General features: G+C 38.1%; 1 protein-coding gene across 1 annotated transcript in view; it reads left to right on the top strand.

Annotated features, from left to right (window-relative positions):
* SLCO5A1 (solute carrier organic anion transporter family member 5A1) overlaps window positions 1-26,182 on the top strand; it is a 78,414-nt gene that overhangs the window by 17,440 nt on the left and 34,792 nt on the right. The window contains exons 3-4 of the mRNA XM_065053748.1: window positions 17,390-17,522; window positions 22,930-23,156. Coding sequence (XP_064909820.1) covers window positions 17,390-17,522; window positions 22,930-23,156 — 360 coding nt within the window. The remainder of the gene's footprint in view (window positions 1-17,389; window positions 17,523-22,929; window positions 23,157-26,182) is intronic.

Genomic DNA, 26,182 nt, shown 5'->3' with positions numbered 1-26,182 from the left:
GAACAGAGGGTTTTTCTTTATTGTCATATTTGAAATTATGTTTTCCTCATTGCACATCTTGCAGTGAAATGTTTTCTCTGCAGGTTTTTTCCCTCTACTATTGTGAATGTTTGAAGCTCCCGCTCCGTAACAGTACATTATCCACTGATATGCTTCTTACACGCTTATAAATACCAATTTGCAAGGTGATGTTCTAATTAATAGTAATGCATTATTCATTAATGTGGTGCTTGTGTAGAATAGTGGCTAAATATAAAACCTGTTTGGTTTTATGTGATATTGGATATTGAAAATAAATGATAAAATGATAAATGAAAAAAAGATTATAAGAACTTGATCGCCCCCCATAATAGGCATATTCCCTTTTCTCTGCAGTAGGAGTTTTTTTCATAGAATACTTTGGGTTAGAAGGGACCTTCAAATCTCATCCAGTCCAACCCCCCTGCAATGAGCAGGGGCATCTTCAACTAGGTCAGGTTGCTCAGAGCCCTGTCCAGCCTGGCCTTGAATATTTCCAGGGATGGGTCATCTACCACCCCTCTTCGCAAGCTGTTCTCATGTTTCACCACCCTCATGGTAAAAAATTTCTTCCTTATATCTGGTCTAACTCTTTCCTCCTTATAGTTTTCCTTTAGGAGAACTGTTGTGCGGGTGTCTGGCGGGAGAACATCTGGGAAGGCTGTGGCAAAGGACTTTGAAGAGGAAATTAGCCAATAAGCCAATCAGTAGTAATAACTACAATATTTTATAATTGTTGGTATTGTTTGTTTTGAGTGGAATAAAGTATCAAAAGTAAAGATGGCTCATAAAATGTCTGACTCAGATAAGCTTACTGAATAACTAGTTAGTAAATAATTGTGTCCCAAATCAGCTCCTGTTTTCCACCCAGGAGTCTTCAGGATATTCCTTGAAACTGGGCAATAAGGACAGAAAGCCATTTTCTAATTTTATTTCTTCCTGTGACAATCTGAAGACATTTTATTGGTTTCTGTGGATGTTTTTTTCTGTATCACATCAACGTAAAGAAAAACATAGTGTGATCTAAACTTTTTACTTTTTGTTTTCTTTTTTAGGCCTGTGCAAATAGTGTATTTTTTAAGTTCAGTTTCTGAGCCAGTTCTTCCAGAATTGAAACATTACATATTTTCTGTGATTATATGAAAACTGAAACCTAAAAAAATGATAAAATACTCTGTTAAACAAAATCTTTATTTCTAGACACTTTCATAGAATCCTGGAATCATAGAATGGTTTTGACTGGAAGGGATGTTGAAGATCACCTAGTTCCAACTCCCCTGCCATGGGCAGGGACATTTTCCACTAGATCAGGTTGCTCAAAGCTCCATCCAACCTGTCCCTGAACACTTCCAGGGATGGAGCATACACAGCTTTTCTGGACAGCCTCTTCCAGTGCCTCGCCACCCTCACAGTAAAGAATTTCTTCCTTATATCTAATTTAAATCTACCCTCTTTCAGTTTAAAGTCATTATCACTTGTCCTACCACTACATGCCATTGTAAAAAGTCCCTCTCCAGCTTCCTTGTAGGTCCCTTTTAGGTAGTGGAAGGCTGCTATGTGGTCTCCTTGGAGCCTTCTCTTCTCCAGGCTGAACAACCCTAACTCATCATGTCTTTGTAGGAGAGGTATTCCAGCCCTCTGATCACCCTCATGGCCCTCCTCTGGACTCACTCCAACAGGTCCATGTCCCTCTTATGTTGGAGGCCCCAGAGCTGGATACAGTATTACATGTGGGGTCTCTCAAGAGCAGAGTGGAGGGGCAGAATCATCTCCCTCAGCCTGCTGCTCACACTTCTTTTGTTGCAGCCCAGGATACAGTTGGCTTTGTGGGCTGCAAGTGCACATTGTTGAGCTTCTTGTCAACTAAGGCCCCCAAGTCCTTCTTCTTAGGCCTTTTCTCAATCCATTCTTGCGCAGCTTGTATATGTGCCTAAGATTGTCCCAGCCTGTTTACAGGACCTTGCACTTGGCCTTATTGAACTCCATAAGGTTCACACAGGCCCACCTCTCAAGCCTGTCAAGGTTCCTCTGGGTGGCATCCCACCACATAGATTGATGTCGTCATCAAACTTGCTGAGGGTGCATTCAATCCCACGGTCCCACTTATAAAGGTACAGCTGAAATGAAGGGGTGGATTCATAAAAAACTGCTAGGGAAGGCAGTGTCCATCAGTCATGTGCTAAATATCCCAAAGATAAGAGCCTGGGGTGGTACCTCTGAATTGTTCCTCCTCTGGAAAAGAAGGTGCATGCTGTTAGGGTCTTCTACACATTGTTTCAGGTGTGTGAAACTGAGAAGTAGCATTATAGTTTGGTTATTCAGCTATATTTGCTAAGAGTAAGCATCTGATTCTGCTGCCATATATCTGCTGGACTTATCTTTGCTGTGTTTTGATCTTTTAGTTGCCAAGTTTTTTCCAAACAGTTTTAGTGTTTGAAAAGCATAATGCTGTGTTACAATAATTTGTCTGTTTTGAAATAAATGTTTGCCTGAATGGTTTGTTACACAAATTAGCAGATGGTGGTTTAACGGCTTGATTAAGGAGAGGAGGAAATTATGAGAAGAGGTATCTAAAAGTTGAGTTTACTGTGCAATGGTTGATTCCTGTATTCGGTCTATGAATGTTACCATGATATACTTTATAAAACAGCTGATGAATTTCACTTAGGTAAGACTTTACAACACGTGAAGGTCTGTATTTCTCAGAAGTTCTGCAAAGACACTTGAAACTTTTCCTATTTTGTCTGAGCTGTTTGTAGTGTCTGAGTGTGGTGTAAGCACTGATGGCAGAAGTAGATTTGTAATCTTTAGATGTTTTAAAATATTTATTATACACATGCAATTTAAATTAGGGTTAGGAATGTATCAAATATAAATATCTGTGTAATGGGATAAAAATATGGATCTAAGCATGTTATACTAACTTATTAATAATTTACATAGCAGTTTTATTTATTTATTTATTTATCTCTTCTGTCACATGTTATAAAAAACTCCCATGGAGTAGAACAATGCCAGATCGATTTTCATTAACCTTGAATAAGCTCTGACAGTAGCAGAGGCCACTGGTGACACCTTGCCACTGTGGCTCTTACAAGCAACACCAATATCATTATTCCAAGCAACTCCAGTATCATTCTTTGAAGACCTCCTTGTCAATCTCTCTGTCAGAGTAATTTAATAACTGAGGTTAAGATTTCTAAGGAGCCTAAGTAAGTCATGGATAGCAGTTTTATTTAAAGAGAATGTGATAACAACAGAGATTTTTGTTCTTAGGGCAAATGTTTTATTGCAGATTGTGTTTTATTTATTGAGTTTATTAGAAGTAAGTAGGATTTAAACAGTGATTGAAAATTTAAGAATTTTGTTGCTAGTATTCTCACATTTGATTATTTTAATTTTCACATTATACCTTTAGTTGTTTCACAACTAAGACTTAACACTACATCTTCAAGTATATGTGTTTAATAATAATTGTGAGTGCCATATTGAGTTTATAACCTATCCTGTCACAAATTAATCTCATTACAATATAGTTTGTTAAAATTATCAGTACAATGAATTACAATTATAGTTAAGTATAAAATGCAATACAGAAATGTATTGAATGCTTTATATTTGCTCTTTGAAGAAGTACTAGATGTTTATATTTTTTGATTAATATTTTTACTCTTTTTCTCTGCATATGAGCTGTGTGCTTCTACTTGTTTTGTTGGCAAATTTATCAGTATGAATCTGAAAATGTAGTTAAGAGTCCAGCAGTGTGTGAAGACATCTCTCTTCTGTCACGTGTTATAAAAAACTCCCATGGAGTAGAGCAATGCCAGATCGATTTTCATTAACTTTGAATAAGCTCTGACAGTAGCAGAGACCACTGGTAACACCTTGCCACTGTGGCTCTTACAAGCAACTTCAGTATCATTATTCCAAGCAACTCCAGTATCATTCTTTGAAGACCTCCTTGTCAATCTCTCTTTCTCTCTGTCAGAGTAATTTAATAACTGAGGTTAAGATTTCTAAGGAGCCTAAGTAAGTCAGGGATCTGACTTTCCATGAATTTCAGTGGGATTTAGGGTTCAAATTTAATTTTTCTTGCAAACATAGGCCTTAGGTTTCAACAAATAACTTACTTGTGGTAAACTGATTCAAGATTGTCCTAGTTCACAGATTGTGTGTGTACGTGTAATCTTCCAGTTGAATCTTCCTAATGTACATGACCAAAACCATGAAATATATTTTATCTTTATTGGTACTTAATATCTTATTTCTGAAACCCAGCTGAGCAGTTTCTATGTTTTCAGGCATTAGTACCAGCTCTTGTTTTTCTGGGACATTCTTGCTGTTCAGCATTGTCAGAGCCAGCCTGGCGGGGAGGGTTGTCCCAGGGTGGCTCAGGATGTCCCAGGGTGGCTCAGGACAGCCTGGAGGTCTGCTGGCCATTCTGAGGCTACCTCTGCTAAATGCTCAACTCATATGCCAGGGAAATGTGTAAAGGGCATGAGGCCAGGTCTGGTCCTTCCCTTGCCTGGGTAAGGATTTGGAGATGTCTTGAGGCAGCGTAGCCAGGAAGGAAAGGCGAAGAGGTTTCTGGTCTCTTGGAGTCCTTCTTTGCAAAGGATGATGACTGTGTCTGTAAGGTCTATGGTATTAGAGTCAAAAAGAGAATTTGTGATATAATTTTATGCTTTATTGGGCCAGAAAGGACTGTTACGTTCATTTACTCTGACATCTGTGCTAAATCAGATTTCATTACAGTGTTATCCCTATGCAAAGCTCTATTTATATAAAACCATTTAGCTTAAAATGAACCACTCGTCGTTAGAGTCTGCTGCATCCCTAGGAATATTGTTCCAAGAGTTAATTACCCTGTTACAAAAGTTACTGTGACAAAAGTGTGCCTCAAGTTGGCTGAAACTCATTTGTTTGTAGCCTCTAGCCACCACATTTTTTGTGTCCGTCTGCTAAATGTGAAAGCATCTTTACTATTGGGGAATAACAATCTGTTTAATAATCTGCGAATCCAAGTAGTCAAGAAACAAAGCTGTCATGTCTCATTCTACTTACACAAGAGAGAAAGAAACAGAATGAACAGTCTTTATGTAAAAAAATTGCAGACTAATAAAAAGATATTGGCCAATTTTCCCCAAAATGTGTCAGCTGAAGAATTAAAGTGTGTAATTGCTAAAAGTAACTATAGGTGATTTTAAATTTTTCAGTTTTTGTAAATCAACCATGCATGGTGTTTTGAAATATCTTGGAAGGACTTCTATAATGTAAACCATTTTCTGTTGGAAATACTAACATTGCAAGTTAGTAATCTGTATTAACGTATCTTGCTGTGACTGGGAATGTGCTGCAAATGGAGCCCTAAATCACAGTGGCAATTTATATCTCAAAAAGGAAGACAAATGTAATTATAGTATTACCATTAATGAGAACCTTTTGTAAGAGTAATTACTTTTTCAGTGTGACACTTGGTGTTTAAACTAGTAGCACTGATAAAGATATTCTGATGATTTTGCTCTGGCAAATTATGATTCAATTAAATCTGATTTTTAGAATATATTGAATATATTTAATATTTATTTAATGTATAAAATTATTTACTTTTGATACGGTTGAAATATTTAACTTACGTTGCATTCTTTTGACCTTTATGTTGGAGTACAGGTTAGCATTTTAAAAAATGGGTTATTTTACCTGACAAATAGATAAAACCAAACCAAAACATATAAACCACATGGTTAGTAATGTCCAACTAAAATAGCTACATAATTTTTCATTTGTTTATTGACTTTGCATGTCAATGTCTACTTTTTTCATGTGAGACAGATGTCCCTTTCTTTTAGGACCATGACTAAAACTGGCTAAGCAATCATATGCATTTATAGCTTGTTACTAATAAATAGTGTTTGTGTTGGTTTTCTGTCCTAAGCAAAAACAGGAATGAATTTCTTTTTCTTTTGGTTTCCTAGAAAACTGTATTCCCCTCGTTTTTCTGTGACTTTCTGAGATTCCCATTTATTTTTCTGTAAATGTCTTGTATATCTTCTGGGAATTCACATCTGTTCATCTATTGGGTTTAGCAGGGCGTTTTCAGGGATCAAGAGCAGCAGCTCTGTGCTTCTGTGTCCTCTTTCATGGGACTGTGTCAAGAGTGTCAGGGTGTTTTGGCAACAGTTTGTTTCTCCATGGGGCACCCATGAGCTCCTTAACTGTGGGGAAGGAAGGAGGTACTGGGGCATTTCTTGCTGGCATTTCTCCTTAGGCTGGGGTGGCTACTCAAGGGTGAAGATAACCCTTTCCCTAACTCAGGGTTATTTCCTAAGGTTGTTCAGTAAGTAGAGGTGTGAGAATGGTGTTTTTTCACTGGCCAAAGCTCCGTCACAGGCTTTTGACATAGGTCTTTGATATCGGTAGTTGGCTGGGATGGAACTGCTTATGTTTGTGTTGCAAGTCCAACTACAGCGATTCTTTTTTAATTCAAGCTATTAATCCCCGGTCTCTTACAGTTCTATTCAGTGGATGCAAGTCAGGGGCGATAAGCTCAGGGATATACAGAAGTTTCTTCTTCTTTGCTGTTACTCAGGCCTTGTAGTACATGGTGAGGCTTGCTGTAGCCTGGGTTCCTGACAAGACCTATTATTTAGATAATACTGATCTAAGATCTAAGACCTGTCTACCTAGATCTGGCTGTCTGACTAAGCAGCATTTCCTTCTAGGTGATTTTATTTCTGCTCTAATTCTATTAGAAGTCGTGACTAGAGCCATTAAGAACATTCTGCTGTTGCATCAAAACCAAAAGCTTTTTATTGTGGGCAGTGATGGAGAATATGGGGAAGCCTGTCGTTTTCCTCATCCATATGTTGTTGATAAGGAGGCTGTGCTTGGATGGTGAAGAAGTTATTTTTGGTGCCACAGTGAAAAACTTTGCTGTATCCAAGCAGAACATGGAGTTGAATGAACTCTCACATCTTCCTGTCCCTCTATGGAGACACAGAGAAGGAGAAACCCCTGTCCAGTATCCAAAGCTCAAGGTGTTGTTTTGTGGTTTTTTGTTTGTTTGTTTGTTTATTTGGCTGTTGTTCTTTTTTTCCTAAAAACATATATTTCAGCATAATTCCCATTTTATGAAAGTGCCCAAACAATTTTGAAACTTTGGGGGTTTTCATAAAATGTTTTCATTGTCCCGTGGCCAAAATAAATAGCCTCCACATTTTATAATTGTTGTACATGGATGGAAATGGTTTTCAGACTCTTTGACCTGTAATAATATTTTTATACGGTTTCATAAATGGGTATATGGCTCTCCATTTCACTTTACCAATTGTTATTTAATATCTTTTTTATTCAGGCTATCGCAGCTTTCAGCCTTTTTGAATGTAGAAAAACAACTTATTTATCAACACAATAAATGTTATTATAACTTACCGGATCATCTGCAAATTACTGGAATAATGTGCTTTTGCTTACAGGCAGATTTTCAGTCAGATATGAGTAATGAACTGTAATTCCTGTTGTTTTGGTTGAAAGATTAAAATATAAGTACAATTTACAAAGAAAACAAGAAGAAATGTTATTTGCCTTGCCCTTCTTCGCAATCTGTTACTGAGAGGTAGTCAAAGGAAAACCAATCACCAACATTTTCAATAATTATCCTGTGCCCCCTAGGTAGAAACCAAGTTGTGAAAGGAAATTAATTCTGAGAGAACATGATTGAAATAATTGCTGGTGGGACAAAAGAAAAATTATATATATATATATATATATATATAAATTATTTGACTATCAGCACCTAACCTTCCTTTTTAGTGGATATTTGGTCTGTCTCTGTTTCTTTCTCACAGTTTCCTTCTTTGGCACAACAGTATGGTTTTGGATAAGGATGGAAGTATACAAAACATATGTCAAGGCACCCTGTGAAAATTGGATATTTATATGTGCTGTTGCCCAGTTTGTGTGCAATAACCAGTAAAGCCCAGATCCATAGACATTGCTAAGGAACTGGTACTTGTTTATAGTTCTTCCCATGGTGTGTGATGGCATACTCTAAAATCTGGTCCTGTGCTTGAAAAATCTTCCTCTGGGAGTAAGTACATTCTCTCAGCAAAAAGAAACTAGAGGATCTGAACAATATATTGCTATATGCTTACACTGTTACATGGCCTGAACATGATATAAAACTATGCTGAAACACTCTGCTGGGCTAGGTTTTGCTCGTCTTGTAGCTATGGACTTGGGCTTTCTCAACTGCAATTTTAAAACCACATAATTTAAAAATACTTCAGTCTCTTTCTTACATTCGATTAGTGATCTACCCGATGAGGTCTGCTTGCAGGCCAAATATCAGCTTTCACAGTATGATATTTTTCAGTTATGATAACCTAAAGTAAAGGGGTTGATATGCAAATGAACAACCCAGTCTTACTCCAGTTTAATTAGAAGTAATACTAAAGAAATGAAGATTAGTTTTAAAAAGGTGAGATCAACAGAGTCTGTAAAGCACATGCCTGGGTATAGTCCCTAATGACAATTAAATGTGTATTTGTAACCTCACCTGGCAAACCATTAAAAAAAACCTAAGCCAACCAATTAAAAGGCAGAGATGAGATATTCCCATTTGACATGACTTAATGGAAAGAATGACTATGAGTCAAAGGGTGCTCCAGTATCTCTTAAAGACCGCCAACAGCTTCAATGTCCTCTTACTAGCAACATCACTGAGTAGTAGCACAGAAGTACCAAATCCTACCTGCCTCCTGAGACTAACCCCACTATCTTAAAGGATCCTAGTAGTGTGAGTGATGATTTCACTGCTGTGGATTTAGCTTTCAGTGTTTAAATGAATGGGAAATAAGACAATGAAATTCTCTAACTAGTTATTTATTGGATTTTGGATGTTAAGGCTTTTAAAATAATTTGGAATAATAGTTTGCTGAGGATTTGGGTTATTGATTATATACGGTAGATAATTTTCTGTATGGAAACGAACTTTACATTTATGACATTTCACTGAAGGTAACTTTGGGATGCTGACAGATCAAGAATTCAGAAGGGACTGAAGAGTCACTCAGTAGGTATTTACATGAAGGCTCAATGTCTCTGCCTAGTACCATTATTTAAGGGTATTTGCAGAAGAAAACATATTTGAGAACCAACCTCTTTTGAAAAGTTAGAGTTCGGAGACTCACTGACCTTCTTGAGATATGTTGTCTTACATATATAGTGCAATGTACTGACAGAGACTTGAAAAACCTGAAGGTAAGATGTGGAGATTTTTGAGAACTGGTTTCCAGAAAATAACAGCCAAGAGCAGCATTTTGCCTTTTGGCGCATTGTTGGACATTCTCACTGTGTTCAGTACAAGTAGCACGTGCATCTGTCTGAGAGCTAAATTTCAAAAAAAGCACATTTCCGTATCAAAATTCCCTTCACATGGAAAAACATCTCAGAGGTTTAGGAAAGACAGTTTGATTTATGTAGTTGTTGACAATTCTGTTTTTTAAACAAACATTTCTTTAGGGTAGCAATGCCTCTTAGTTCATGGAAAGAATGTCAGAGCATCTTTGTTTTCAGTTTAGGTTCTGATCATGCAAGTATAGACAAGCTTATCTTTGGTCACGCAAACCATTTGTATCAGAGGGGACTTTCCATATGCTTCCAGTCAGAGAGAGCAGCTGTATGTGTTTTTGGAATACGGTCACCAGAAGATTCATGCCTTCGAATTGGTTTACGAACTGATAAAGCTGATAAAGCCTGATTTGCTTAATTATCCAGTATAAGAATTTCCTCATGTATAGTGTCTAAATTCAGTTAGGCACACTGATACGGAAACTACACTCGAAAATTGCAGCTGTTTTCACTAAACCCTTACAGCAGATGTGTCTTTTTCACATTTACTTATTAACCAGATGCATTTTTGGTAATATTATCAGCAAATGTTTATTTGTAGGTGAATATAAAAAGAGAGAAGACAGATTTTGAAGAAAAAGAAGAAATAATATTTGTGTTTCCAAATGAAACGGTTGTCTCTAAAGAGTGAGACAGTCTCGAGTTGCCGTTTGAATTTCTACTTCCACAGTTCTTAGGTTTTAGGGATAAATACATGAATACTCAATTTTAAGCACTGGAGCAGTTTTTCTTGGGGCAGTCTTTTCTTAAGCTGAGTATCTCTAGGGCTGAAATAACATGGTACAAGTGCAAGCCTTTCTTCTTTGATATTTCCAGGGTATTCAGATTTTGGATTGCATGCACACACATGTTGATAATGTAACCTAAAGACAAGTACTGAGTCGGTGAAATTTTGCTTTAAGATTAATTGCTTTGAAGTCACTGTGGCTCCACAGTATAGCAAATGACTTGAAGCAGTATTGCAGTGACAGTATATATGAAAGGTGCACTTTGGGATAGGCAGCCTATTTTAGCTTGTTTTGTTTGGTCTTATTTTTCTGATTTATTTTGTAGCGTTAGAATTGGATCCTGTGAAAATGATTGTAATGTTTTGGAATATGACCACAAATGGAGAATACAAAGCATAAAGCAGCTTCGCTGTTTAAGGTGGGGAATGGTACCTGTTTTGATACGAATTATATTTTAGTAATCTATAAGAGAAAAGTAAAAATGTAGTAGTTTTCATCTGGCATTGGCAAGTCACTGGACATATTTGTGTTGAATTTAACTTTGAGCATTTTTTAATGGAGTGGTAAGCTGGACCATTTGCATGGTAAACATGTAAAATTATGCTTTGGTTATGCTTCTCTATAGATTTGTCTCCTGGATCTATAGAATCTGCATGTGAAAATAGCGACAAACATATTCTTTATGAAGATGAAGGGAGGCTATTGGAGTAATTTTGCTGCTCCATTTACTGTTTTGAGTGGAACACTGGATCTGAGACACTTCTAAAGTCATGGTAACGCTAATACATTTTGAAAGGAAATGATTTAAAGATTTGATCTGTACATTGTTATCTGAACTGCAATAATGCTCAAAGCATTGTTTTTTCCTGAGTACATAAACACATTAAAGAAAGAATCCTAAAGCATGTATAGATAGGCTTGGTTGTGTTTTCATGAAGAAAAGAAGGAAGTGAACTGATTTCCTGACTTAAAAGCTGTTGAGAAGTCTGCCTGGCTCACAACCACTCAGTTTTGTGTCCTCAGGCTCAAAAGAATGGTTAAACTATGTGTATTTTTGGGTATCTTCTGTATGTAAATATGCCTTTATGAATGGGAGCAGTGTTTCATTGGAAGCTGCCATATGTTTGTCCTGTGTCGCCCCATCACAGTGCTGGGACATGAGGGGAATAGGGGAGAGCTGAGACATGTTCCCTATTGAAACTTCTGCCTGTCAGCTTTGTTCTGTGGGGAAATTAAAACCTGCCCTGTATCCCGCTGCTGATTCTGCAGTGACAGCATAGCTCAGCTTTCCAAGGAAATGTGCTGAAGTTGGACTAGAGAGGTTGCTGTGCTGCCATAGCATGGTGGTGCTGCTTCTGCTTACAAAATCCCAGGCAGTAACCCTTGTGACTATATTTTTTTCTGTAGCCCTCTAAATCTCCTGACACATAAAAACACAGTCAGAATTATGTAAAGTTCATCTTGCCATATCTGTTAAAGCTCATTCCTCAGGTAACCTGCAGCGCAAAACTTTTACTGCAAATTCACACGAGCGTTTTCTTTTTTGTTCTCTGTGCTGTTCTTTCAGGATGAGTGTTGTTCAGCAGGTAGGATGCTGAGTTGTTGCATCGATCAAGTAAATTGTACTCCTGCACTTTCCACTCTACTGTGTGACTATGGGGGATTCATTTCATCTTATGTGTCTCTGTTTCCCAATCAAAACCCTCATGCTAATGACAGGTGTTTTTTTTTTTTTTTTTTGTTTTGTTTTTTTTTGTTTTTTTTAATTAAACGTTTGAAATCTACAGATGTAAAATCATTATAGTTCTATGTTACTAAAAAGTATCCTGCAAAATCTGCTAAAATTGCCATACTATTCTGACAGGAAAAAACATGCATATATATATATACACACACACATATATGAACCTCCAGAATACACAGTTTAGCTTTTTGCAAATTCTAAACTTTCATTGAAAATAGAATAAAGGTCACATTCTGCTTGCCTTACACATGTATGAAATGAACAGTTGTACTACAGTGACATGCTGCCAAGATTTGAACAATGGTGTCTTTCAGAAATGTTCCTCCTCATCCAGTGATAAACTGTGTGTGGTGACATGTGTGTGCATACAGAGATGAGAGGGACTAAGCAATGCCTATTTTTTTTATAACTTTTTAAACCAAAGTGGATTTTTTTAGAACCCAGAAGCCAGACAGCCAGTTAGTAGCCCACTAATACTGTGTACTTTCTGTTCATCGAGGCACAATATGTTGCTTGCGACTTTAATTGGTACTGGCATTACTAATATAAAAAGGCACAGTCAGAGAGTTAACACTGAATGCATTTGAAGATGCCACAGGGACATATGTTATATATTCCCATATGCAACATGGACTGAAGTTATCATTTGGAGTGATTACAGGAGGAAAAGGACATTCAAAGTATTTTTATGACCTCTGCCTCAGTATATTTGATAGTGTGGGTAGATTAAAAAAAATAAAATATTTGGCAACAAAGTTATTTCATGCATGTGATGCAATAGGCTCTACGTAAAGCTTTCTTCTGTTGAACAAGAATCTAATATGAATAGAAGAAAGAGACAATTATATCATTTTATCAAATGCTGTCAAAATGACAGGATTCATTGCAACATGTCCCAGGATAAACTTTTCAGTGAAGAAGAGTGACATTGCTTAATGTTTTTTCACTTTGGCAGGTAAATTCCATGTGTAATTCAATTACTGTTGCTTTGACTCTCTCCCATTCAACATCTTTGCTGTGATGGACATTTGTGACTAAGCCTGGCTAGCCATAGGCAGCTGCAGTTTTGAAACTAGGCAGCCTTGCTAGGATGGTGTCGTGCCTGAGATAATATGCTGCACTGAGGGCATACTCAGTGATGCAGAGAAGCTTCTTGGGTACAAAACTTAAAAGGAATTAAAATAACCATATCTGGATGTCATGGGGGCAAATGGACACTTAACTGTGTCTGAACCAGGATATTTTTATTTTTCGACAGTCTATGTCAGAGGTAGAACTACGATCTGAAAGACCCAGTTTGGGTGGGCTGGGAAAGGCTGTCCCTTGCCAGTGAAGAGAGGGTGCACCCAACGGAAGAGATATGCTTGCTAATGCAAACTCCTCCCCGCAACACTGAATTCTTCAGAGAAAAGGGAAAACTTAAAAAATCTGCAAGGTCTCTGGTCTTTGACATTGTCTTGTTTAAATACTGTGTAATTTTGGTAGACTCACCTGTGCTTTGGTTTGAAGACTTAAGATTGTACATCAAAGCAGCAGCAAGCTACCACAGGCTTCTGGGGAACAAACTTTTGCAAGGTCAAGCCTGAGCTGGTTGTGTTGAATGTCATAAGTAGTTCTCAGATGGCTGTAATTCATCTAGGCATGGGTGACCTGCAGATGCTCTTTCCTAGAGAGACCTGTGTTTCCAGAGAAGTGTACTTAGTGACTTCCCCGTGTTGAACATGCATGGCTAATGCAGAGGTATGATTTTTCGTTTCAATGAAAACCAATCAGAAGAGAATCAGATGAATGTTGTAGCCCATATGTCTATATTAACAAGATTTTCCTCATTTTATCTTTTGAAGATGATTTATTGTTTGGAATATAGCTATAACTTGTAATATGTATATCATCTCTATTTTATCATGGGAAAGCGGATATTATTTCTATTTTATATATATATATTATATATTCTTAAGAAATTTGAAGACAACTTGCAAATCTAAGCACCACTCAACTTCATGGCTAGGAAGTTAAAAGACAAATCCTGGATTTCCTTAAGCACAATTTAAAAAATCATCAGGATACAACATGGCCTGCCTCTGCATCATAGTCCTCTAGCATACCTCCTGATAAAAATGTTTGTTAATTCTGTTGTTGAAACTTCTGAGCTGTTGAATTGGTGCTGCTCCCTAAATCAAGATTCCAGATCATGGCCCTAAGCGGGAGGACCAGAAAGAGCTAGCTGAAATGCCAGGTAGGAGGCTGAAAAGAAGGTGCTTATACATCATCTGCATGTTTCAGAACCATTTTTGTCCAGAATCTGGAGACCTTCTAGTGACCTGAGTGGAAAAAGTTATGGAACAGTTCTCCACAGGATTTTATGTTTGTGAAATGAGTTCAGCTTTTATAATGTCCTGACTGAATCTGTTTCCAGATTAATTTCCTTTCCATATCACCCAGTAATTGTGGTAGCCTGTTTGAGAATCAGGAACCTCTTTACTCCTGGACATTAGGGTGCATAGCTGTGAGGGCTGTGGCCAGAATTTCAGTGGTCTAGGACCCTGGAGCACCCTGCCAGTGTGACTCTTGGAGATGGCTCTCCCTTCACTTCCACAGCAAGGCTTGGAGGTTTGGGGCAGATTTTTTCAAGTACCTATTTTTGAAATATCAAAATCTTTTACTTGCCATGCTCTATCCTTAGTCTTATTTAGAAGTCCGAATTGTGCTTGGTGTCCAGTTTCTGATGGTGGCCATTACTAGGTGCTGAGGAGGATACTATAAAGTGTCTTAAGATGGCAGTTGTGCTCACAGGTTTCTTCTTGCCCTAGATCAGGCACTTTCTGTTTTCTGAAAGATCCTGGAAGTTACATGTTACCGGTAAGTTATATTAAAAAAAAGTCTTGAAGCCTGAACAATATACAGTAATTTTAAAGTATTTCTGAAATGGCTGACAGCACTCCCTTCTCTAATGGAACACAGTGTACACTTTTGTTTTTACTGTGCAGTATTTCTGCTGATGGCGTAAGACCTCTGAAGTTACCAGGTGTACAAAACACACCATCTGGGTAGTGCTTGTAAGCCTAAGCAGTTGCTGTGTTTTGCCTGATTCAGTGGTGGAACTGAAGCTGAATAAATAGGGCATAAGTATTTTTTCTGAATACTGAGATGAATGGATTAGGTCACTCTTTTACTCCCTTTGTGTTTCCTCTGTAAACCTTTTAGAGACCTGAGTTTGCTGTAGTTGTGTGAATCAATTTTCCAAGCAAACGTTAATTGAACAAAATTTATTTTAGTGGATGGAGATTTTTTTTTTCCCTCCTCATGATACAGATTTTGAAAATAACGGTTACTGTGGGGTTTATCTAACCACTTACTGCTAAGGACCAGTGTTACAATGTCTGGTGGAGCATTTTAGGCATACAGAGAATTGTTTACAATCAATCCAGAAAAGAACATGGCTAGAATAAATTTAAATAGTGAACACAGTTTTGGAAACCATTATGCAAAAAGGACTTCAGCAAAATCTAATTGTTTGAAACTGCAGTTTCATAAAAACTGAAAATGTGTTTAAGAAGTGATAAATTTATTTAATAAATTTGTAATCTGGAAGCATTTTTTACTATAAGCAGTTTACCTTTTGTGGTAACTTCTGTGATTTTTTTCCCCCTGCAATATAGCTCTCAGCAGCCCCTTTTTACTCATGAGAATGTGGTCTTTCTTCTTTCTCTTCTTTTGTAACATAATATGAAAATGTATGAGTTATTTTGGTTTAATCAGGCTGATTTAGTGATTTCTTTTTGCTTATTTGATCCATGGGATATAATTTGCTACACTGATAATGCAGAAGCCTAAGCTCTAACAGTACGGTTATGCTTCCTCAGCCAAACACAATGGGCTCTGCATACAGCCACAGAGTGACTGGTCCACAAAAAACATGTGGAGATAGAGATTTTGCGGTGAAGATGGTGTTTTCAGGGAGTCAGAGAACCAGTTGTTTTCCTGTGTGCTACATAGTGGGTCTGCAGCAGCTGAGCAATTGTTGTACTGCTGGAGCTTGGGTTTTGGTGGTACCAGACATATGAGTGGAGAGCAGAGACCATCCTTTCCCACCCCTCCTGCCTCTCATGCTTACAGCCAGATGGAATGGGAGGCAGGACAAAAGCATCTTAGAAGAGTTGAGTACTGCAGGATGCATTGAGGAGGGAAAGAGATGGAGCTGGGGAATAAGAGAACAAATTTCGGAAGATGGTTATGGTCTTGATGGTGTGGACAAGATTGTATGGATCTTGTAAAAGGTGTTTGAATTTAAGGTTCTTAACTGACCTTGGCTTAGTTCAAAAATTGATTTGGTATTTGCAGAAATAGGAAAGGAGTAGAATTGGCGAGATTTAAAGGCAAGTCAAATGGCAGCCTTTAAATTATCCACCTTTTGAAACCTGGAAATGAGAACAGGATTCCTAAATCTCAGCAGTCATTTCTTGTCAGGAAACAGACCAGATGTCTTCATCTGCTCCTGCTGATGTCTCACAACTATCCCTCTACTGGAAGATGCAGAGAGGTTTCCTGGGTCCCAGGTCCAGCCGCATCTTGGCCCCACACTGAGGTGTAGTCTTTCCTTGCCTCTATCTTCCTTGCTCTTGACAGCACTGGCATGCAAGTCAAATGGGAGCTGTGATGCTTCCCAACACGACCTGGTGCAAATGGCTGAAGGACCAGGACTAAAGGGTGTACTCTGAAGAGTATCTTGTAGAAGACACAGCAGATAGGAGCCTTCTATTGGTATCTTTTACTCTGTTATTCCAAGTGATAAGAGTTTTGCTGTCATCAGATGTTGAGACTGTGATGATGATGTAAAATATGTGCTGGTATGGTTGCACACAAGAAACTTTTAATCACTTTTTAAATTATGAAATTTAAAAGATAAAATGTTCTGAACAAGGCAGAAGTCTCACAGGAAATACAGTATGTATGGTCCATGGCTACACAGATAAAAATGTAATTCTGTCAATCTCTAAAATAGGAATATTAGATTTTTAAACTTTGATAGTTCTTTTAAATCCAGTATTAGTCTGATAGTAACTAACCTGCAATGTTGCAGTTTGGTGTCTTACACATTTTACCCTTTGCTTTTCTGTTTTCTTACCATTATTACTTTTTTCTATTTATGTATTTAATTTTGTTTTGATTAAAAGGAAATGTTTGAAAAGTATGAAATACGAAATATGAAAAATACTGGCAAAGTCAAGTACAGCTTCCATCCAGAATACCACCATAGTATATACTTCCATCTGTGATTTGATCGAAAACATACAGAAAGCAGTAATTTTCCTATCAATATGTTACTTATGCAGAAGTTGCTGCCTTTAAAGGTTGCAAAAAATGGTTTTGAAGGTTTTGGGGCTTTAAACTCCCTGCTTTAAGAGGCATCTTTTACTTTTGAATTCTATGTGCAAATAACTAATGAAACTTTTTATTGATGTATGACTCTGACCTTTTATTTTCTCAGCCATCATGTACGTAATGGGAGCACTTGGTCCTGCAGCTGGATACTTACTGGGAGGACTTCTTATTGGTTTCTATGTTGATCCAAGGACAACTGTTTATATTGACCAGAGTGATCCCCGATTCATTGGAAACTGGTAAGGGTCAACCATTTTTCAAAACTACTCCCTAAATTGCTGGTGGGGAATTGAGACAGATTAGGCAATCGTGTCCCTTGAGGGCTAGTTTAAGGTTATAGGAGGACACCAAGGAAGAGGAGTTGATTGCTACACAGCAGCCTCTGACAGAGAGGAAACGCTTCCACAGAAGTGCAGGGGCACGCAGGCATGGAAACCTCCTGGTTTTGGCTACTCTGGAACTGTCTCTGACTGCTGTGGATGCTGACAGACAACGCTCAGCACAGGGCTGGCAGGACAGAATGGCTGTGTTGCAGGGGGCCATCAAGGATCATTGCTGCCCAGGGCTGAGCTCTTCCTGCTGGAAGGCGGATCAATCACTTTGGTTTTCCAAAACAAGCAGTGAGAAATGCTGCGTTCTGCTGGGAGATGAGAAATGGTAGACTTTGTTTACCCTGGCCTAGGAGAAGGAGATAGGATGGGGTGAGAACATAGCCTTTCCAGTCCTGTTTCTCAGGGTTATAGCTTGTGTTTAGGCAGCAGATGACGTAAAGTGTCGCATTATTCTGTAGTAAAGAGCAGACTTTCAAGCAGGTCTGAGAGGTACCAGCCATAAGTTAAGCTGACGTCTTTGGGTAGCCTTTGATATGTGGCCTCTTTTGAAAATACCTCTTTGAGGAGGCACATTTTGAGGATGCTTTAATTGGCTGTTCCTCGGATAATTCACAAATCTGCCTTGAAATATTCATGCAAGCCCAGAAAATACTTAAATTCATTATCCCGGGAGGAGAGCTCTAGTTTGTAGGTGCAGGGTGCAGTGTCAGTTCTCATGCACTGGATTAGTGTTTGTCACTGCCCCATGGCAGTCGGACCATACTTGTTTCTGTTTATCCTGCAGCGGTCTCTCCTGACAGTTTGACATGAAAAATTCTCTCTTTGGAGTGTTCTTAAACCTTTGGAGATTTATCATGGCTTTATTTGTCTTAATCCAAGAACATTGCTACACAGGACAGTCTAGCCGAATTTTCAGCAAGAGAAAGGCAAACCTGAGTGCTCCGTTAACCTGTGACCTTGGGGTTAATGACTCTGCTCTCATGTGTATACTGGCTTATTTCAAAGAGGGGATTTGTCATGTGAATGTGCTGCAGTGTACTTGGACTATTCCTGCATAAAAGATTTGGAATCAAAGCAAAATATGATACATTCTTCATATGACTCTCATGTTTCATGTTTTTTTAAGGACATGTCAGAACTGGTAGTCAGTATCCAATCAATACTTTTCAACAGAAATTGTGAACAGGCCCTTAAATATATTTGTTAATTGAAATCAGTGAGGCTATATGAATGTGAGGTAAGCTTTTCTTTTGGCTTTCATGCAACTGTTGATGTAGCTGTCTTGTAGTGTGGGCATATCTGTGTGAGTTTTAACTTGAACAGCTCCAGCGAAGGTAAAATAACCAAAGCAGCATGGACACATCAGTTGGCTGTTTCTTGGGCTGTTTGCACCAGGCTCAGTGCTGCAGCAGACGGATGGCCACTGCTGCTCGTTTAAAGGTAGTGTTGATATACACGCCATGTTGTCATAGTCAAATGTGTAAGAGAGATCAGGCAAACAAATTCCTGTCATTGCTCATGAGTTACAAGTTTAACTACGCTCCCTCAAAAGAGTGAGTGGCAGGGATGGATACCCACTGCTAAGGATGGGTTCCTGGCAGGAATGCTGTAACCTCTGAGCTCCATGGCGAGAGTTGTGAGAAGTCATCTCTTATGACTGTTTCTGTGGGCAGGCTTTGAAAACATTTACTGTACCAGGCCTTGCAAACAAAATAAGGAAAACAGCTTAGTCTGGGCATTTGGAAGGGTTTTTTTTGTCAAATTGCTAAGTGCATTTTATGTTTCTCCAATGTTTAATGTCACCTGATCGAAGTATCTTGGTGATTTCAGTTTTGCACAGGGATGTCAGCAGAAGTGATGACTGAAACAAGGGCAAGGAATCAGTTGTGAAAGAATCTCAGCAGGCGAATCATATTCTAGCCAGCATAGAAAAGTAAAAGTCATTCAGTTTCCTTTTTCCATCATGTTGATTAAATCTGTAGTGACTGGCTTCCCCTGAAGGGTATTTCAGGTCCTTGCATTACTTTTTCATTTTTGGTGCTCTCATTTTTTCATCTTTTTAATTTCTAGAAAGCATCCCCTGCTATCAAATCTCTGATAATTTGTTTCACAATCTGTGGTGACCTGTCATAAAAGTTCACTGGTGTTCATAGCATCCGTGCCTTATTCTCTTTTCTCTTTCTGAAGCTTTGCCTACCCATTACAAGGTGCAAAGGCTGATCCTTTGTCCCTTGCTGCTCACTGACTGCCCGGTTGCAGAAAGCTCTGGAAGTGTAGGCTTCCTTTCCACCAAATGATATTTTCTGGGACTGTGACATTTTCTTCTTGCAGGGAAGTGCAGAGTAGCCAAGTTTGTTTTTATTTATGTATCTAACAATTTGAAATATAAGAGTAGTCTAGCACTTACTTCAGCTGGCACATTTTTTAAAAGTAGGGTGCAGTTGCGATAAGTTAATGGGCAGTCATATTTGAGATTTCTCAGCCTTGTCTCCTTTGAAGTGAATTAGTGTCTTTGATTCCCACCTTTCCTTTATTATAGCTGTAAGGTTTCTAACATCACTTATCATAGCGACCCTGTGAAAAAATTCCATTATTAAAGGAGGTAATGATCATAGAAAAAATAGTGAGCTATGATATATGGCAACCAAAATTGCAGCAAAGCCTATTTTTTATTTAAGCTGTTGCTTTCTAAAAGCTAAATTGCATACAAGCAAGACAGGTAACTTGGTTTATCTCGTGAAACTTGATAAACAAAGTAAGTGGTTACTTCTGAGGGTTATTTCTGATCTGATTCTTCCATGAGTTTCATAGAACTTGGGTTTACACTCCTAGGTTTTGCATATCTGGGCTTTCTGTAGGTGCTCTGGGCTATGTTACAAGCCAGCTGTCTATGCCAGCCCATCAAATATTTCAAACTGCTTTTTATTCAAGTGTGATAACTGTAGGGATATCTGTTTAAAATCATCCATCATGTTGTTGTCTTTGAAAACTGTTAATGTGCTATATAGGGATCTCATTAGTTGTGGAGTAGCCCTTGGTGGTCTGTCAGGTGCTTTGAATCAAATTTTCTTTTGCTGACACTTTTCTGAGTGTTTGCCTAGTTATGCATCTGTTTAATGCTTGGATCTTCCCATATAATCTTTCATCGACATTCCACACAAGAAGTTTAAAGGAATTCCTCCAGCACTGTCTGGTCCTTCCTAAGCTTTAATTGCTTTTATTTGAGGTCCTGGGGCTTGTGCAGATGCCTTTGAGATATTCTCCTGCATATTTTCTTTGACTTTAGAATACAGAAAATCAAGGGCTTTTTAATTAATACAGATCCAGTTCTGACCTCTCATTTCCCATTGTAGGTGTTCTTGTTATTTTTTACATCGTTTTTTGTCTGTTTTCCAATTCTTTGACATTTCTCCAGGAAGATGTGAAGTGTAGATGGTGCAGATAATTGCATCCAGTGCTGCATTTGTGACATCTCCAGCATTCGGTATGCTGCCATAATAGTCCCTTTGGATTTGAATTTCATCTGGTGCTACATCTCAGGCCCTGTCTCGTTTGCTGTTTCCCACTGAGTGGGTGGTTTCAGATTTCTGCATATTATTACCACAGATCGTTTCTTTGATCAATGCCTTTTCAGGTTCTGCCTTTGAGATCCTGAAAGGGATGTTGCTACATTTTTATACAGTCTACTGATTTATTCCCTGTCTGATAGTGCTGACTAATCCTCCTAAAAGTCTGGTTTCTAATCCTTGTATGTTATCAGCTAAAATGAATGGAGGATTTTCTGTTTACATAATATCAAAACTAGTCAAAACTTTCAGTCACTTACATTTGCCTCACAAAAGCTTCCCACATCATCTTTCTAAGGAAAATGGTGTTACATGTGGCTGTTTGTTTGGTGTCTGCCTTTACATAACCATTTACCACACAAGCCATTAACATGCATATGAATGTCTTTCTTTAAAAATGCAATTTGCAATATCTTTGCATTACAAATATGAGGCCAAATGTTTTTGTTTCTTGTGCAAATAATCCTGTCTACTCAATCCTTCTAAATGTCTAAAGTTTGAACAAATATATAATTAGTAGCCTCCTGTTGTAGCTTCCGTTTTTGAGTGTAAAGGATTTAAAAAAAAATGTAAAAAAATTCTTATTATTATGGTTTGATATTGCAGTAGCGTGACTGACTTCACTGAAACTACCAGACACTGGTATAGCTTAGCATGATGGATTGACTTCGGCTGGTTGCCAGGTGCCCACCCAGCCGCTCTCTCACTCCTCCTCCTCAGCAGGACAGGGGGAGAAAATATGATGAAAAGCTTGTGGGTTGAGATAAGGACATGGAGAACACTCACTGGTTACCATTGGGCAAACAGACTTGACTTAAGGAAATTAATTTAATTTACTGCCAATAAATAACAGAGTAGGATAGTAAGAAAAAAGCCTTGCCACGTAAACCCAGTACAATTAGATTAGTATATAGTGACAGTTGCTCTTCCAGTACATGGGAGGGAGTTTGTGAGTGAATTCTGAGGTCGTCCTTCTTTATGGAAGCATCTGTGTGATTTTATCCATGTTGCCCTGGAGCCTTTCATTGCAAGATGAACTTAGAGGAGAGATAATGTTATCTGATACTCTACTGTCAGCCTTCTGACTGCAGAAGGTTAGCTCTAGAGCACTTTCTAGTACAGCCCTTTTGCCCAGCTGTTGCTATTGTAAAGTTCGTTAGCCTCTTGGCCTCAGGGTACCTGCAGTCTGTGTACCTGCAGTCTGAATGGCACTTTTCTGGCATCCCATCCACTGCCTCTTCCATGGGTAGATCCCAGGTCATTCTGTGTGAGTCAGGGGAGTCCTACATAGGTACTGGAAAGCAGGACAGATTTAGCCTTGATGTATCCATCTCAACATTTTATCTTCTCATGCCATGGATAAGTTTTTCATGTTCTCCAGAGGAATGCTGTATTGCTTTACTGGGAATTTTCCAAGAAAGGCAAAGTAAAAGTGAGTATTTACTTCTCAGGACTCAGTACTGAATAATTACCAGGAGTGAAAATTTACGGGAACTCAAAGCTGACATTGTTTCATAATATTTGATGGGTTCTGGATAAATACCTTTATCAGTAGACAAGCCAACAGAAACATCTTCTAATTAATGGGCTTAGTGCAGTGAAGGCACTCGCCCACTCCAATCTTTTAATGTCAATGTTCCATGTTTTGCAAATATATCTTTCTAGCTATTACAGCCTGTAATAATCATGATGTTTTTATTTCGTGTAATGCATTGGCATTCATTTCTGTTCCTGTCTCCTGGCATTAGGTGGAGTGGATTTCTTCTTTGTGCCATTGCAATGCTCCTTGTGATATTTCCAATGTTTACCTTTCCGAAAAAGCTCCCTCCTCGACATAAAAAAAAGAAAAAGAAAAAGAAGATGAACTCTGATGATGTTTCAAGCGATGATGAAGTAATGAAAGAGAAAACAAATAGCAAAATACAAGCAGACAGTGCAGTTCCTGCCTCTATGGGATTTGGAAAGAATGTTAAAGGTGAAGTTTGGTTTTGATTTTTAAATGCTTTAAATTTTATATACAGGCTCATCTAGGGTTGTATGAGTGTAATTGAAGGCATGGTTTTGACATCTTGTATTTAATGTCATGTTTTGCTATTGAGATTTTAACAGATGGTCCTCCTTTCAAGTTACAGAGTGCAGTGATGAGTGTAAGACATCCGTTCACTTAAATTATTGAGGTGTTTAATGTGCACTTGTAACAAGCAGGTAACCTATTTCGTACAGTTATTACCAGACATATTTGTGCACCTTACAGTTTGTATTTTTCATACTTACTTTAAGCTGTCCTTCATAGAATAAAGTAATCTTTTAAAATATAAATGAAGCAAGTAAAAAGAATTCTAGTGTGTGAGTTAAATTACATTTATGCATTTTGGTTAGTTAATTGAGAAAGATTATTTTGTTTCATATGCCTTTCCTGGCTATTTTATACTGCAAGCTATTTATTTTCGGAGGGCTAGGACAAATGAAACCTGTGCAAATTTTGAAACACGAAGAGAATAAAAGATTGACAAGGAATAGAAATTTTTATTTTATTCAAGAAGCAAACCATCAATGTGAAATCCAACAGTAAGTAGTAATCATTGATAAAATGCCTTGGGAAGAAAGGCAGCATTGTTAACAATTAAAGTGAAACATATAAAGTTGGAGTTGACAGTATAAGCTTAACAGTGTCATGGTATTGAATAGTAGAGGACAAGTACCTTAATGCCTTTGTGCTGTCAATGCTGTTGTGTCCTTATTGGATTCCATGATACGAATGCCGGTTCTACTCTTTTATGGTAGCCTGATGAATACAATGGTACTAAGAGAAATTGTGAAATGTCATTGGTACCATTAGAAGTAATTAGAACTCAATACTTCAAGTGTTAGCTTATTGACGTGAACATTAATATTAATTTTTCATTGGATATGAGTCCAGGATATAATGATTGAAAGATTTTTTAATGATAAGTTTATGATCACTCCTTATGCTGGGTAGGCAAGGCTTAGCAAAATGACTGTACTGGTCTTACACTAAAGCCAGTGTAATTCTAGGTAATATTATCCACATGCATCTGTATACGTGGGGTAATGAAAGTTACTGGTAGTTTCTATGAAAGTGAAGAAAAAACAGGAGACCATGATTTGCTTGTGGTGATTTTATTAGCTTACAAAATAGCATCTTAATCAAAGCACAGAGCAAGCAAGTTAAATCTGCAATATCAGATCTTTCAGAGCCGTATTCTGCCTTTGTTTCTTAGTTTGAGATATGGTCTAATCATCCACGCAAATTAGCTCTAAAAGTGGTGGAGAGGCAAGACAAGCATGTTGTGTACTTCCCTCTTTGTGAGTCCCTGTACATAATGTTTTCTCCTAAATCCATAGTGAGTTGTGGGCCTGGTGCCTTCAAGTCTACTAGTCTGTGATTGCAAAAGTGGTTCAGGGCTACTCTTGTCAAGGTTTTCTAACTAACGTAGGGAAGTGGGAAAAGGGAGTTCAGTCCCTGCTGCGCTCCTTACTAATGATTGCAGGCAATGTCACAGCAGAGGGCCAGCTTCGTCCTGTAGGTGTGTCTGGAAAAGATACAGGGATTCAGACAACTCTGCTTCTGAATGAGTTTGCTGATGCTGGTTCTCCATTTCTGTGTGTCGCTACAGGCACAGCAGCTACACAGAAAAACAAGCATACTCTTAGGAGTATCTTTCTTAGTACTTTTTTCACAGAAATGGAAACTACTGTATATCTCATTTTAGCATGTGTTTTTCTAATATATATCTGCCTAAATGTGTACCATACTTTCTACAAATTCCTATATTAATATATTAGTTGAGCCACCAAATTAGAACTTCTCATATACAAAACTTTTCATTTTCTCTAGAGGAGAAACTTCACCAACTGAAACAGTGAAAAGTGGCATTGTATTCCATGTGTCAGAAAGATGCCAAGCAAGTCAAGATAACACACAGAAAAGTGTTTTGCTATAAGCTGATAATAGCTTTCCCATTAGGTGTCATTTATCCTAGCAGAGAGGGCCTGCAGCAGGAATGCACTGTCATTCAATTATTTTTCAAGTTTAAGTGGGCTTTATGGAATGAGATCATGCCTCAAGCTTCTCATTTGAGGCAATTTTGTTTATAATGGGAAGGAAAAAGGGATCACATGTGTCTAAGTCATTTAGTAGTGCTTCTTCTGAGATGCGATGTACATTTTATACTTCTCATTGAATGTCAGGGCTTCATCTTTTTTTAGAACGATGGGCAGAAACTCCACTCAGGCAGTAGCCGGGAGACTGATGATTTAGTAGGTCATGTCTTCTGTTCTGTACTAATAAATATCAGTGATGTCATAGTCTGCCATGACAGAGGTCAGTGCCATTAAATCTGTAAAATCCGTGCAGCTTTGGTCAGGAAAGTTGCAGGGAAGAAACTGTGTTGATCTTCTGGTATGATGTTGTCTTGCCTGGGAAGGCTGGCAAAATGATTCTTGTCATACTGTAACTTGTCCTAATTTGACACAAGTTAGTTCTCTAGATTAATGAAAAAAAATCAAAAAGGCATGACAGAAGAGGGCCTGGGTCCTTTTTCCTGCAATGGTTGCCAGTATAGGCTGAAGAAATAAAATAAAATAAATAAAATATAATAATAAAAAAAAAACTGGGTCTGGCTGCAAGTAGCCTCCAACTTCAGTGACCTGAGCTTTATTTTGGCCTATGGTAGAGCTGGGATCAGATAAAAATACAGATACATCTTTGCTTTTTCTCAAATTTTGAGATACAAGGGCTTGGAACTCAGTCTTCTATTTATGTTGCAAATAAACAACATGAGGGGGAGATTGCTTCTGAGGCAGGTATCGAAATTATTAAATAAAACATTAAATAGGTTGCATGAGGAAGGAAATTGAATGTAGTTTATTGGGACAAATACAGACAGGTAGTGTAGGCAACATGAACTAGAGGAGATTTATAATGAAGAAACCACAGTTCAATCTCATTCATGCGGATCAATGATGAACCTGAGCAGA

This window comes from Columba livia, chromosome 2 (genome assembly GCF_036013475.1).
Source record: "Columba livia isolate bColLiv1 breed racing homer chromosome 2, bColLiv1.pat.W.v2, whole genome shotgun sequence".
In the NCBI taxonomy this organism is placed as follows: domain Eukaryota; kingdom Metazoa; phylum Chordata; class Aves; order Columbiformes; family Columbidae; genus Columba; species Columba livia.
This window is presented reverse-complemented; position numbering and strand designations above follow the sequence as displayed.